Source organism: Saccostrea echinata, unplaced genomic scaffold (assembly GCF_033153115.1).
Source record: "Saccostrea echinata isolate AGI-Se365-2 ecotype Australia unplaced genomic scaffold, CSIRO_AGI_Sech_v1 ptg000038l, whole genome shotgun sequence".
NCBI lineage: Eukaryota > Metazoa > Mollusca > Bivalvia > Ostreida > Ostreidae > Saccostrea > Saccostrea echinata.
The window spans coordinates 725,809-742,147 of NW_026889787.1; the positions used below are offsets into that span (position 1 = coordinate 725,809).

A 16,339-nucleotide genomic window follows, 5' to 3' on the forward strand; every position below is an offset into this window, starting at 1 on the left:
TAAATAGCTATTTCTTCAGAGGACTGAGGTAGAGTTACTATTTAACCAAATGGGGAAGGGGGGGGGTGAGGGGGGTAACTCTGGGGAAAGGTTAGTGTAGATCACAAAACATTTGCGAAACTTTATTTTTGCGAGATTACCATTACATGTATAAGCGGGACATAGTTTTCACAAATTAATTTTTTATGCTATATAACCTTTACTTATACAAATAAACGCGAGAATTAAATTTTCGTAATTTCATAATAAAGTTCTCACGAATAAAACATGGTTTATAGTACTTAACATCACTGGTACTGTTGTTTTGTTAAGTAAGCTTTTTCATATCGAGGTTCAACCTTGCATTTTCAATTATTATACACTTAAAGTATATTAATGAGGGAGTTAGCAAGATTCCAGTTCCCCAAGGCCAGTCCTGGTCGAGGGGAACTCGAATCATGCTAACTCCCTCAGTGGTATACTTTTTAACTGTTTTATTATACCGATACAAAAGTAAAAAAAAAAAATAGAGGATTACGAATGACGGGGAATTAGCTTTCGGAGCGTTTGACTAACGCACGGGGATTAGTCCATTAACATATTATACCAATACAAAAGTAAAATCTGGAGGACTACATACATGTTTAACCGGGAATTAGCTTCCGAGGCAGGGATTAGCTCATTTGAGTTACGCACGTTGATTAATCCATTCACGGCGAATTCTAGGGAATTATTCTCAATTTAACATGTAATTTTTTATAGGGAAAAAAATCAGTATATTAGGTATAATAAATGTGTTTAAATAGTATTTTACGAATTTAATATATGTTTATTTATTTTAACACGTTTTCTCTCTTGTAGACTGCATAGGTGCACGTGATTATAGCTTGTGGATGACAAGGATATCAGGTGAGTATACATTTACAGTCAGAAAACAAATCAATATGTTAGTAATGGTTACATGAGGTGTTTTTCTTTTCTCAGGTAATCTGATTAATCACCAGGATGTTATATCTTTATGAATATTTCAGTGTTTTTATACTTAAGGTACAATGTTTCGATATTGTGTATCATTTATAATGAAATGATTAGATCGCAAAGATTCCACAAACATTACGTTAACAAGGGTGCCTATTCAAAAACTAATTAAAGTCACGCGCGGATCAGAAAATGGGGATGGTGTTTAGAAAACCTTTATCATTTTCATAGTTAAACGGTCCTAAATCAAACCAAAAAAAGACCTTAGAAAGCCCTCCCAAGAGAAACCCCTTAAAGTGGTAAGGAGTCATATCTGAAGTGTGTGCATGTGAGAGAGAGAGAGAGGGGTGGGTGTGTGTGTGAGGGTGTGTGTGTGTGTGTAAGGGAGGGTGAGGGTGTGTGTGTGAGTGTTTGTTTTGTTTTGTTGCCCCCCCCTCCCCCTCTTTTGGCTTGACATCTGTTATAAAATGGATGTTGACCCCGTGGAAAAATTCTTTGAATTCTGCCTATTTGTCAGGGCTCAAATACATTGCATTTGTGTATGATTACCGTATATACTCGTCTATAAGACGGGTTGCTTATAATTAGGTTGATTTTTTCAAGTTATTTTGGAGACCTTTTCCAATGATCCTCTTACAAGTCGGTACATTTTTTTATTAATATACATGTTTTTCATTTTTTTCCGGGGGCGGGGGTGACATCGGTAATTGATCTTTTATTAACAATTTGATTAAATATAAGATCGATCATTAAAGATACTTATATGCATAAACTAACCCTTAGTCTTCATTTCTTGAATAAAATAAAGATAAAAACCTACAAAATCCACTATAGTAACAGTTTAACCTGAGCTATTTATCAAATTAGTACGACTTTCTTATCAAAGCAAAAACATTATTTCAAAGGATTCATATTGTATAAACAATACTGTTTTAGCACAATGTAAATTAGAAAAAAGGACACTAAAAACATTTTTTTAAACTGATATTTATATGAATTTATCAATGAAATACTACAGATGATTAATGATTCATAAATTTTCAGCAAAGTTCTCCACGGCACACTCAGGGGAACAATTATTGATAATAAGTTTTTAAATTCTATAGATGACTTCTTTACACTGACTGATGAAGAGATGTCCGTCTTATATTGTTTTCTGTGTTCTGACTCCGGTCCTCCTGACTTCACTGACACAGAGTGGCTGGACTTGCTTAATGAGATACGTAAGGAAGTGTACGGTAAATATACTAATGTTACAAGTGAGGAAGCACAGCAGAAGCTGGACAGACTGAAGTCACGTGATTTCCTTTGGGAAGATCAAGACAAGATAACGGAGGACACAAAGGATGAGACAATGTATAGGATAGCGTCAAAAGGTTGGACTATGCCATTCTATTATAGTAGTTATGACACAGCCAGTGTGTACCTGAGATCAGGAGGATACAGCAGAAAACCTGGAGAGAAGTGTGTCATAAGTAATAGAAGTTATTGTGATTCCTTACTGATACGCCGTCTTCAGATGAACGTACTGACTCACGTCACCATGGAGGACACACGTATATATGATGAGATATACCAGATATGTAAGTCAGTGTAAAGTAATCTGATTATTTTTCTATTCGGAAAATGTTTCAAATGAATGAATTTATTAAATTCAAAAGAGTGATATAGTTATTAATTACACAGAGTGATTATATTTTTTATAGCTATTATAGATATTGATTCATTGGTCGTACACTTAAGTTAAGATTTGTAAACTAAATATTTTTTGAAATATTTATGTAGGTTTATATTCGATCTTGTTCGTGATAACAATTACTTTCATTTATAATTGAGTATACTGTTTATAAATTTATAACACATTATACATCTTCATCTGCAGTGAATGTCTCAAACCAAAAACTAGAATACAGTGACGATAAAAGAGAAGAATTTCTAATGGATCAAAGAAGAGAAGGGGAGGCTGTACATTACAGAAAAAAATCACAGGACAGTGTAGATCACGTGACGTGGCTCTGGAGATACGGGAGACCTGACATCGTGAGATCCTGTATAGGTCTCCTTCCACACAGGGATATTTACATCATCGACAACAAAGCTTACAGAAAACCAAGTAAGAAGAAAGATATAATGATGTTTTATCTAATATACATAAATATTAGGCTTAACTCTTTACAAGTTTACACGTACACTTTACATAGAAACTCCTTTCAACTGTTTCAGTATTACATGACAATCATTTTAAACTTTAGTTTCATAATTAATATCGGACTAAGTGGCGATTTTTCAGGTCGCTAGTTGCACTGTTTACCACTTACCAGTTATTATAAAGAATATGTTCGATGTCTGGTTCCTTGTCATTTTGGAATCAACAAGCTTCATGTATTGTGGTTATGGTTCTTACACAAAAAGGGGGGTGAATTAGGTGTGTTGGAAAACACCAAACCTGGTAACACACAATTTCTTAAAATTATACCATAATTGTACCATATTTTTGTATTACAGAGGTATAAAATAACTTCAGACAGATTTTCAGACAGATTGTTGATTTCGCAGTATTTGTTCATAGAAATTAATTTGCCTATAAAAGAGTGTTTATAATGCTGAAGTGATATGTGAATGAAAAAATCAAGGTACGTTATTGGTCGATTTTCGTCGAACCTTGAAATATATTGATGTTTACCTGGTGCAAAAGTAGAGAACATTATGTTTCTAACGATATATGACTTACTTATGTTTGATTACATATAACACATCGCAAATAGTGCTGAAAAGTGATGTTCAAGCAATGGTAACGTCAGTTCCAACGTTCCTTTTGCTAGACGACGTCAATGACGTACATATCTCCAGTCGCTTGCGTCATATAAAGGTCCTGCATATGTGTATAGAAATGAAGTACATGTAAGATTTTCTGCACACTAAAGATCAATCCATACAAAGATATTTTGAGAACTTTATTTGCAGTTAAGTTTACATTTTGACATTTGGGCCATGGCTGAGATGTCGTGGGGATGACAGGTTATTTACATGTGTAATGTATATAAAATCGTCAGACTGCCTGCATGTGACAAAAAACAGACTCATTACTTGAACTCTTTCTAGGAGCTCGACTCGAGTTACTGTTTTCTTATCTCTCTCTCTCTCTCCCTCTCTCTCTCTCTCTCTCTCTCTCTCTCTCTCTCTCTCTCAATATTTCATTAAGTACACCGTTACCTATATTCCTACGTACATTCTGTACATAGTTTTTTCCCTTTATTAAATATATATATTAATTTTGTTTTTAATTTCAACTATAGTTTTAATTTAACGTACATTGTATCATTTACTCAATGTGATGTGGTTCCTTTATATTAGAAAATAGACTCTATTTCTAATTAAATGCGTGTCTATGAGAAAACCATGCAAAATCCAAATTTTATTATGAAATGCATTGCGATCATTTTGACTGATTTTATTGTTTCTGATTAGCATCATGTGTCCTCTAATAAATCCCAGTATCAAAACTGTCAGGTACCTTTGGGGATCCCTATTATAGCCCTATATTCTATTTTTAGCACATTTTATGAAAATATTTGTGAAAAACACCCACAGAGAAAGAGAAAAAAATTGCAGGAAAAAATGCACTTTTATTCAAATGTTACATATTAAATACATTTAAAGGAAGTGCTCTAACTAGAAATATTTTATTTAATTTCATTTATCAACACTGATTCTGTAAAAGTGGGGTCTAAAATTAGATTAAATCAATGTGTTTAAAATACCAGTATCTTTAGAATGCTGTAAAAACCCAAGAAACGCTTAAAACATTATAAATATCAGTTTAATTGCAAAAATCCTTCAAAATCAATATATAGTTAAAAGGAATTTGGTTGCAAATGACATTATGCTAATTTAAAAATAGATTGAAGTTGGCTGAAACTATTAGAAAAATTATCTCCCTTAGTGGAACTCTCCTTATTTAAAGGAATTAAAAGTATGGTGTCTTAATGGCAGACGAAAAGATGAAGTGTTGATTTGAGGACAATATTATGATGAAAGATCTCTAGCTTTGTTGAAAGATTGTAAAATAGATTCAGCTGAATACACAAGGTATTTTAAATGCAGCACAGAAGACATTTCTGTCCCTGAAACACTTCTTATCGTTAACCATCTTGAACCATGCATCTGTTATGGGACTTGCACAGGTACTTGGGTCTTGGTTTATAAATATGTATGTACCTTATTGATATGTAAAAAAAAAAGTAAAGGTATGCAGGCTCCGTAATGGCGTCTGCTCAACTCGCTTGTTTACATGGCTTGTTCTTTGAAAATAACGCTGCACCTACCGATTTTTATGCACCGGACGTCTCGGAACACTGATTACTTATTGTAAAAACCCTCACATCTTGCAAATAATTCCTAAAACATGAGTTTTAAACACATTTTCAAACTTTTCGTTAACGTGCCCGGAACTAAGTGCAAATACTAAAAACCGATTCAAACCGACAAATTCCGGCCATTCAGACACTTCAAAAGTCCAGAGGCGTTCCGGGAAATTTAAATATAACTTCAATTATCCCAGAACTATTTTTAGTTTTCTCGGAACGCCTCTAGAATTTTGAAGTGTCTGAATGGCCGGAATTTGTCGTTTTGAATCGGTTTTTAGTATTTGCACTTAGTTCCGGGCACGTTAACGAAAAGTTTGAAAATGTGTTTAAAACTCATGTTTTAGGAATTATTTGCAAGATGTGAGGGTTTTTACAATAAGTAATCAGTGTTCCGAGACGTCCGGTGCATAAAAATCGGTAGGTGCAGCGTTATTTTCAAAGAACAAGCCATGTAAACAAGCGAGTTGAGCAGACGCCATTACGGAGCCTGCATACCTTTACTTTTTAGCTCACCTGAACCGAAGGCTCAAGTGAGCTTTTCTGATCACATTTTGTCTGTAGTCCGTCTGTCCGTCTGTCCGTCCGTCTGTCTGTAAACTTTTCACATTTTCGACTTCTTCTCAAGAACCACTGGGCCAATTTCAACCAAACTTGCCACAAAGTATCCTTGGGTGGAGGGGATTCAAGTTTGTTCAAATGAAGGGCCACGCCCTCTTTCAAGGGGAGATAATAAAGAATTAGTGAAAAATTAATAGCATCTTTTAAAAATCTTCTTCTCAAGAACCACAAAGCCAGGGAAGATGAAACTCATGTGGAAGCATCCTCAGGTAGTGTAGATTCAAGTTTGTTCAAATCATGACCCCCGGGGGTAGGGCGGGGCCACAATGGAGGATCAAAGTTTTACATAGAAATATATGGGGAAAAACCTTTAAAAATCTTCTTCTCAAGAACAGCAAAGCCATGATGAGTCATATTTATATGGAAGCATCCTCAGGTAGTGTAGATTCAAGTTTGTTCAAATCATGACCCCCGGGGGTAGGGCGGGGCCACAATGGAGGATCAAAGTTTTACATAGAAATATATGGGAAAAACCTTTAAAAATCTTCTTCTCAAGAACAGCAAAGCCATGATGAGTCATATTTAAATGGAAGCATCCTCAGGTAGTGTAAATTCAAGTTTGTTCAAATCATGACCCCCGGGGGTAGGGCGGGGCCACAATGGAGGATCAACTTTTTACATAGAAATATATGGGAAAAACCTTTAAAAATCTTCTCCTCAAGAACAGCAAACCCATGATGAGTCATATTTATATGGAAGCATCCTCAGGTAGTGTAGATTCAAGTTTGTTCAAATCATGACCCCTGGGGGTAGGGCGGGGCCCCAAAGGAGGATCAAAGTTTTACATAGAAATATATGGGAAAAACCTTTAAAAATCTTCTTCTCAAGAACAGCAAAGCCATGATGAGTCATATTTATATGGAAGCATCCTCAAGTAGTGTAGATTCAAGTTTGTTCAAATCATGACCCCCGGGGGTAGGACGGGGCCACAATGGAGGATCAAAGTTTTACATAGAAATATATAGGAAAAATCTTTAAAAATCTTCTTCTTAATAACAGCAAAGCCCTAATTGATCATATTGATATGGAAGCATCCTAAGGTAGTATAGATTTAAGTATGTCCAAATCATGACCCCTGGGGGTAGGGTGGGGCCCCAAAGGAGGATAAAAGTTTTACATAGAGATATATAGGAAAAATCTTTAAAAATCTTCTTCTCAAGAACAGCAAAGCCCTGATTGATCATATTTATGTGGAAGTATACTCAGGTAGTGTAGATTCAAGTTTGTTCAAATGTTGCCCCCCTGGGGTTGGGTGGGGCCACAATGGAGGATCAAAGTCTGAAATAGAAATATATAGGAAGATTTCTTCTGATGAAGAACTGCAAAGCCATGATTAGTCATTTTGATATGGAAGCATCATCAGGTAGTGTAAATTCAATTTTGTTCAAATGATGACCCCCGAGGGTAGGGTGGGGCCCAATAGGGGGATAGAAAATTTTACATAAGAACACATAGAAAAAATATTTCTTCTCAAGAACAGAAAAGCTATGTTTAGTCATATTGATATGGAAGCATCTTCAGGTAGTGTAGATTCAAGTTTGTTCAAATGATGACCCCCGAGAGTAGGACGGGGCCACAATGGAGGATCGAATGTAACATAAGAACATATAGAAAAAATATTTCTTCTCAAGAACAGAAAAGCTATGTTTAGTCATATTGATATGGAAGCATCCTCAGGTAGTGTAGATTCCAGTTTGTTCAAATGATGACCCCTGGGATAGGGAGGAGCCACAAGGGGGGATCAAATTTTTACAAAGGAATATATCAGAAAATTTTTTTAAAATCTTCTCAAGTACAACAAAGCCATTTGTTATTTTGACATGGAAGCATCATCAGGTAGTTTAAAATTCAAGCCCCCCCCCCCCCCCCCCACCCGGAATCTTTTCAATACTGAACTGATTTGTGCTTTTGCCTATCCACTGTGCTCAGGTGAGCGATGTGGCCCATGGGCCTCTTGTTTTACATATCAATAAGGTACATACATATTTATAAACCAAGACCCAAGTACCTGTGGGGACTTGGACCGTCTAATTTCTGTAAACACTGGTAAACATACCTACATCAGTGTACATGTACATGTATGTGTCAAACACAGAAATATACTTGGTCTACACTGGAAAATGAAAAAAAAGAACATGTTGTCACCCATACCTGATAGGGGAGACGCAATTATGCAAACCCGTTAACCGAGAGGGTCAAGCTGAATGAGGTTTTGCCTGTTGGAACTGGTAAGAACATTATGCAGTTTTTGTGTGTCCCTCAAGGAATTAAAAACTTAAGGAATTTTGTTAAACCATTGAAATTAACTTAATTTCTGACCTTAAAGTTTTCAGAGAGACACTGTACATGTACATGATATTTGGGTTGTCCATAAGAAATGAAACAGATTTTTAAAAAAAAGCATGTTGGGGGTTCCTCCCCTTAACGAGGGTTGAGAGGGCAATACCAGAGTAATTGGGGAATTATGTCATTATAGGTGAAGAAATTCCCCAGCCCCACAGGTCTTAAGGACAACCCTATACATGTAAATATAATATCACAAAGTTATATCATAATTGGAAATATTTACCGACTTTGTCTTTATAGTTTGTGAAAACCTATTGATATCAAGTTTATACAACTTACATGTCCAATCTATAATGATTTATATTTATCAACTTATTTGATTCCTAATTGTTACAGGTATATGCAAAAGATGTATAGAAACACACACTAAAAAATCAGTATGGAAGTAAAGCTGAAGGAAGAGCTTAAAGGTACATATACATATACTGTGTGTTTATAATTATATATGTAAAAGTTTTATCAAATTATTTCTAAAATTCACTCAGTAGCTTATACATCAAGTTTCACTTATGAAGCAAAATTACCTGCTTTTATTATTTTATAGCTGAAATACATGCAAAAAGTGAAAACTCTTGAGCAGCAGTCCACTTGTTAATTCTTGTTCTCATTCAATTATATTTAGTACTCACATAAATTAAGGATTCTACAGTAAATGTTGATGAATGGCTTTTACACTCAATAGTTTCATCATATTGATAGATTTCACATGTAAATGATCCAATCCTGTTTGGAAATAAAATTTCAATTGCATATTATTTTGAATTAGTTCTAAAAATAAAATCTCAAGTGTGATTTCTGTTTCATTTTATGTGTACATAACTGGTTATAAGTATTCATGTAACTATGAGGATTATTAAGTATTGTATAGTTAATATTAAAATTAATGTTTATTCTTTAGCAGAAATGTGTTCCTATTGACAAGGCAACAAATGAATCAAACCAAACAAGTGATCACTTACTGTAATATAATATAATATTTTTAAGGTACTACATAATGATAAAGATAATGTCAATGTTTAATATCTCAAAAAATAAAATTAACAAATATGTTTCCTGTCCACACTGAAAAATATAACTAAGTGGACATTGTTATCATGCAGTTCAATGACATGAACCAGAGTTTGTACATGTGGTTAACATTTTATAATGTATACATAGAAGTTACTGTAATCATGATACTATACATGTAACTGCTCATTCACATTATTGATAAGTAAAATAACAAAGAACAATTTATGTGAAGTTAGGTCCAAATGGTGAAGATGCCTGAATATTTTACTGATATACTGAAAAGTCCAGTCCATATAGTTCAAGATTTGAGCTTTCAAATTATTTAATTATGATTCATTCATAATGTTTCAGCATTAGCATTTAAGCATTAATTGTAATGTATAAGGGTATATATACTTCATGGCTTTTTCAATTATTTTACAGAGCAAAGAGTGGAGGAAAATGGAAGAAGTCATGGACCAGAAAACATATGACCTAATACCTGTGGGTAACAACCCCCCCCCCCCCCCAATAAATGTTTTTCAATTATTTATAAATAACTTGTACAGGCAAGTATGTGTGTTTTTATGTAAACAGCTTATTTCGTTGTCCCTTTTTTGTTGTACTGTAAGTGGGGATATTAATTTTGGTCTGTCCGTTTGTCATTCTGTCTATACATGTATGTACTATAACACTTTAATTTGGGAACATCTGCATGTTTTTTTTTTTGTCCAGTTCTTCCATCCTCATCTTTTTCCATAAGTGGGGGCCACAATTTTCTGAATTAGCTTGTTTTATATTTGGATCATTTGCAGGTTTGCATTAAACTGAAGTAGCCATTTAAGGCATTTGGATCTCTTACAAAATAGGAAATAAAGGTGATTCAGGCTAGCATTGCCAAGGTCCCTTTGTTGTAAAATTGAAATTATTCCCTAATTCCCAATGTCATTTAGAACATCAAAATACATGATCTTTTGCTTTTGGATATAAATGAAAATTTACTGTACTAAAATGTCTTCTTTGATTATTATGATTATTGCAGTATCAATTATAAACTGTAATTCAAACATCAATTTGTCATTGCTTTTACAGATTTTGAATTCATATCATCAATGCATCTAAATTGGTCAAAAGATGAAAGATCTCAGCATAAATTGTTCAATCATGCAAAACATATCCTGTCAAATGGAGATTACCCTCCCTTAAAGTGTCAAGTATCTCAGAAACTGGACTATTTGCAATACTGTACAGGAATATTTTACATACATCAGCACATTCAACAATAGGGCCTGTTGCACCATGCCAAGGTACAGAGTTGATGCTTCAAGCTGTCGACAGCATTCCAAAGGAAAAGGATCAAACGGTTTTTTAGCTCACCTGAGCTGAAGGCTCAAGTGAACTTTTCTGATCGAAATTTGTCTGTTGTCTATCGTCGTCGTTGTAGACTTTTCACATTTTCATCTTCTTTACATGAACCACTGGGCCAATTTCAACCAAACTTGCCACAAAGTATCCTTGGGTAAAGGGAATTCAAGTTTCTTCAAATGAAGGGCCACAACATCTTCCAAGGGGAGATAATCATGAATTTGTGAAAAATTGATGGCATCATTTAAAAATCTTCTTCTCAAGAACCACAGTGCTTGAAAATATGAAACTTATAAGGAAGCATCCTCAGGTAGTGTAGATTCAAATTTGTTCAAATCATGACCCCCGGGGGTAAGGTGGGGCCACAATGGGCGATCAAAGTTTTACATAGGAATATATAGGAAAACTCTTTAAAAATCTTCTTCTCAAGAACAACAAAGCCATGATTGGTCATATTTATATGAAAGCATCAATCATTTAGCGTCAATTCAAGTTTGTTCAAATCATGACCCCCAGGGGTAGGGTGGGGCCACAATGGGCAATCAAAGTTTTTCATAGGAATATATTGGAAAAATCTTTAAAAATCTTCTTTTCAAGAACAAAAAAGCCATGATTGGTCATTTTTATATGGAATCATCCTCAGCTAGTGAAGATTCATGTTTGTTCAAATCATGACCCCCAGGGGAAGGGTGGGGCCACAATTGGCGATCAAAGTCTTACTTAGGAATATATAGGAAAAAGCCTTTAAAAATCTTCTTCTCAGGAACAGCAAAGCCATGATTGGTCATATTTATATGGAAGCATCCTCAAGTAGTGTAGGTTCAAGTTTGTTCCAATCATGACCCCCGGGGGTAGGGTGGGGCCAGAATGGGCGATCAAAGTTTTGCATATAATACATAGGAAAAATTTGTAAAAATCTTCTTCTCAAGAACAGCAAAGCCATGATTGGTCATTTTTATATGGGTGCATCCTCAGGTAGTGAAGATTCAAGTTTGTTCCAGTCATGACCCCTCCCCCCTCCCCCCAGGGGTAGGGTGGGGCCTCAATGGGCGATCAAAGTTTTACATAGGAATACATAGGGAAAAGCCTTTTAAAATCTTCTCCTCAAGAACAGCAAAGCCATAATTAGTCATATTTAAATGGAAGCATCCTCAGGTAATGTAGATTCAAATTTTGTTCAAATCATGACCCCCCCCCCCCCCGGAGATTAAGGGGCCCATAACAGGGGATCATAGTTAGAGAAAGGAATACAAATGACATATCAATAAAAATTGTCTTCTTAAGAACAGCATAGCTATTATTTGTCAAATTAATTCAAAAGCATCCCTTTGAAGTATAGATTCAAGTTCAAATCAACCCCCCCCCCCCCCTCAAACCACTTTTATATCAAAACTTTTCAAGACTGAACTGATTTCTGCTTTTTCCTAGCCTGAGTGCTCAGGTGAGCGATGTGGCCCCTGGGCCTCTTGTTTTTTTTCATGACAGTTTTGGGACTCCTTGATTTTCCTAGACACTAATTAATGTTTCATATATTTTGCTTTCTTTCAGTGTAGTAGCTTCAAACATGTTTTTATTTTTTGTTTTTGTTTTTTTGACAATTTAAAATTAGAGATCATCTTATTAATAAAAATTTTTATAATGTTGCTGTCTTTAAATTTTCTTGTAAAAGTAACATGTACATGATACATTTGGTATTTTTCAAATGCAGTTGAAGGAACTTAATTGAGCATTGTCAAATACTTCATTTAAATACTGGTTGTGTTTTTATGACTTTATGGTATTAAAAAAGACATAAACTTTGTTATGTTCATTCATTTGTATAATTTTAGGGCAAACAAAATCAGCATTTGTATAAAATGTGTTGCATGTTTAAAAACAACTTTTGCAGTGAAGAACTGTATGAAATTTGGACAACACTGTGAAAAAGTGGATTTTATTTACTGATGTGTTCACACTTTTGAACACTCTCTCTGTTAAACTTGCAATTTTATGTATTTGCAGTTTTTGCAATGTGCATTTTCATGCTAAGGGATCCTGTAAAATGAGCCCGAGAGCTACATGTACAGCCAGTTCATTGCTATAATACATTAAGCCTTGTCAAAAACTCATGATTTTTAGCTCTACTGGTTAGAGACCAGAAGAGCTTATGCGATAGTAAGGTGTTGGTCGTCTGTCTGTCTGTCAACAAAAGCTACTCCTCCTACAGTTTTGGTCTGATTTCAATGTTACTTGGCACACAAGTAGACTACACTGAGATACATAATTTTTTTTTATCAGATTTTGATTTTGATGAACAGTGTTGCCATGGTTACTAAAATAGAAATTTCTGTAAAATTCTTTTAAAATCTACTCCTCCTTTAGTTTTAGTCACAGTTCCATGAAAAGAGACCAAATCAAGGATCATTATTCTATTTGTTGCTGTTGCAAAGTTTCAAGTCCAACTGCTACTTATGTTGTCCTTTATTAGAAGTACAAACCAGTAGAGCTACAGTCTCAAAAAAAACTTCTGGTTAAACAAATATTCAAATCATGCATCTTTGTGACATTCTGGATAAATATAAGCTAATTTCAGTCATGAAGATTGAAGGTCATGTGCCTGAAATGATTTAATGTTCAAAATGTAATCGCTCCAGTAGTCCAGTATGCCTTTCTACCCATATACCGGGTATAGTTTAATTTTGCTAGGGTGAAAAAATCAACTAATTCAAATGTGCCACCAAATTGCCTGTTATTTTTACTAAAATATCTTAAAACAAATACTTCTTGATAAAAAATATAATCACTGAAGTGTCTCTTGAAATTCTATGCCTGTTTTTTCTACAGAATATCCCTTAGAATTATTGTGACCTTTTTGCACTTGCAGTTCTGCACTTAGAAGAGTGAAAACTCCATTAATTTGAATTTGCAACCAAAATCCCATTAATACTAAATAAAATATTTAAAAACAATCACTTTTTAAAAATATTAAATCAATGGAAGCGTTTCTTGGAATTTTATAGCTGTTTTTCTGCAGACTATTCAAATATCTTTATGCCTTACAATTATCGTGACCTTTTTGCACTCGTAGCTCTTCACATTCAAAAAGGTATGTGGAATAAATTCTGTAAATATTTTTTTCAAAGGTTTTAATTCCTTAAATCCATTAATTTTGAAGATATTATGGAAATTTTTTATACACAAATAGAATATGCACAAAAGGTGTCATTTTTCCATATTGGGTATAGAAATAGGCCGACGATAAACTAATTCTCCTTGTATCCATGGTAACAAATCAAATGACGTCACCAAACTTACGCAGTAAGTAAGTGACCTTGATCTCACTTTGTATGCAAAGTTTCAAGAAATTTTGAAAAACTTGCTTTCATAGCATTCTGCATGGTTTTTTCGTAGACACGCATTTAATACTAAACTTATATTGGTTGTTCGGTATATATGTATACATGTTTATTTTAATTTTTTTACTGATTACATATAAAACATAAAATTGGAGCTCGAGGTCAGGGAAAGCGGAAAACAATAAATGATAGTAACTATAATACTAGTACTTGAAATTAATTAAAGCATATCATAAAGACAGTTTTAATACCGATAATACAAATAACATAATTTCAGAAACAGTCAACATTCATTCCTGCCGTTGGACTACGATTCATAAACAACACGTGCAGTATCATCAAAATGGTCCGCTGTTTCCAATGTATAATTATTTTGATATATTCAAAAGATACAATTGGACTTGAAACTCAACCCCAACTAGTATTTAAGAACTACGCACGCTAACTCTCGATTTCCGCTTACATTTTAAACCCATTTAATTCAATACTAATGGCATATTGTCTATAAAATCTTTTTGAAATGAAAAGAAGAGTTCAATGTTAATTGATTTATTATTTTGATAACAGTGTCAAATAGTAAATTACAATTAATTTCAACTCTTTTTATACGGGGGGGGGGGGGGATGTTAGACGATGTTTTCCATTGAAATCAGACACCAGACATTAAATATTCTTAGATATGGATAAAAGTCTCTTAAATCTTTTTATATATAACTCATGTAAAATTAAACAAATATGATTGATAAAATACAATGTTTTAGTTTTAATCCCCTGTCCCCTTTGAAATTGGTGAAAAACTTATCTTTTTTTTTTCTTTTTCTTTTTTTAATTTTTGGTCTCTAAGCATACACCCCTCCCCCTCGAAACAACAAAAGCTTTGGTATGCATTTGTTAAATAACAATTTGTAATACCTGTTAAAAGGAAATTTTGTTTCATGGGGGAGATGTGGGAGATTTTTTTTAAATTCCGTTTTCCATTGATTTCTATAGTGGAAAACACTTCTTTTTTTAGCCAAAATTATAGAGTTATCTCTCTTTGTTTTCCTTAATAAGTTATGTTTTGCGAAAATCCATATAAACATTTTTATAAATATGAAAAAATCATGCAAATATATTTACTTTTGAAAATTTACTTTGAGGTAGGCGGCAGAACAATACTATTATTCACAGTTCTTTAGTGACACTAACAAAATTTACTCATGGTACGTCAATTATTTTTATTTTATTTGTTATAATTCTTTTTAATCTTTTTTTCTTCATTTTGTTTTTCATTTTAAACTGTTGAATAAAATAACTCTATGTACACACAACTCGATAGTCAATCTTACACGCACGTCAATTATTTGCATTCATTGAAATAAAACTTTCAGGTTATGAATCGCAACAGGAATACATGTAAAGACCAATTCTATATTGTAAGCAGGCCCGTGGTACTGCCCCCTTTTTAGCTCACCTGAGCTGAAAGCTCAAGTGAGCTTTTCTGATCACATTTTGTCTGTAGTCCGTCCGTCTAGCTGTCCGTCCGTCTGTCTGTAAACTTTTCACATTTTCGACTTCTTCTCCAGAACCGCTGGGCCAATTTAACCAAACTTGCCACAAAGCATCCTTGGGTGAAGGGGATTCAAGTTTGTTCAAATGAAGGGCCACGCCCTCTTTGAAGGGGAGATAATAATGAATTAGTGAAAAATTAATAGCATCGTTTAAAAATCTTCTTCTCAAGAACCACAGGGCCAGAAAAGATGAAACTCATGTGGAAGCATCTTCAGGTAGTGTAGATTCAAGTTTGTTCAAATCATGAGCCCCGGGGGTAGGGCGGGGCTACAATGGGGGATAAAAGTTTTACACAGAAATATATAGGAAAAACCTTTAAAAATCTTCTTCTCAAGAACAGCAAATCCATGATGAGTCATATTTATAAGGAAGCAGATTCAAGTTTGTTAAAATCATAACCCCCGGGGTAGGGCGGGGCCACAATGAAGAATCAAGTTTTTACATAGAAATTTATAGGAAAAATCTTTAAAAAATCTTCTTCTCAGGAGCAGCAAAGCCATGATGAGTCATATTTACATGGACGCATCCTCAGATAGTGTAGATTCAAAATTTTACAAATCATGACCCCCGGGTGTAGGGCGGGGCCACAATGGAGGATCAAAGTTTTACATAGAAATATATAGGAAAAGTCTTTAAAAATCTTCTTCTCAGTAATAGCAATGCCCTGATTGATCATATGTATGTGGAAGCATCCTCAAGTAATGTAGATTCAATTTTGTTAAAATGATGACCCCCGGGGATAGGGTGGGGCCACAATAGGGGATCAAAAATTTTACATAGGAACATAGGAAAATATCTTCTTCTCAAGAA

The 16,339-nt window shown here is 34.3% G+C and overlaps 1 protein-coding gene across 1 annotated transcript in view; it reads left to right on the forward strand.

Annotated features, from left to right (window-relative positions):
* Window positions 1-2,090: 2,090 nt before the first annotated feature.
* The window catches only part of LOC133200274 (uncharacterized), a 40,609-nt gene continuing 26,360 nt past the window's right edge, over window positions 2,091-16,339 (forward strand). The window contains exons 1-2 of the mRNA XM_061336086.1: window positions 2,091-2,540; window positions 2,840-3,070. Coding sequence (XP_061192070.1) covers window positions 2,093-2,540; window positions 2,840-3,070 — 679 coding nt within the window. The 5' untranslated portion in view covers window positions 2,091-2,092. The remainder of the gene's footprint in view (window positions 2,541-2,839; window positions 3,071-16,339) is intronic.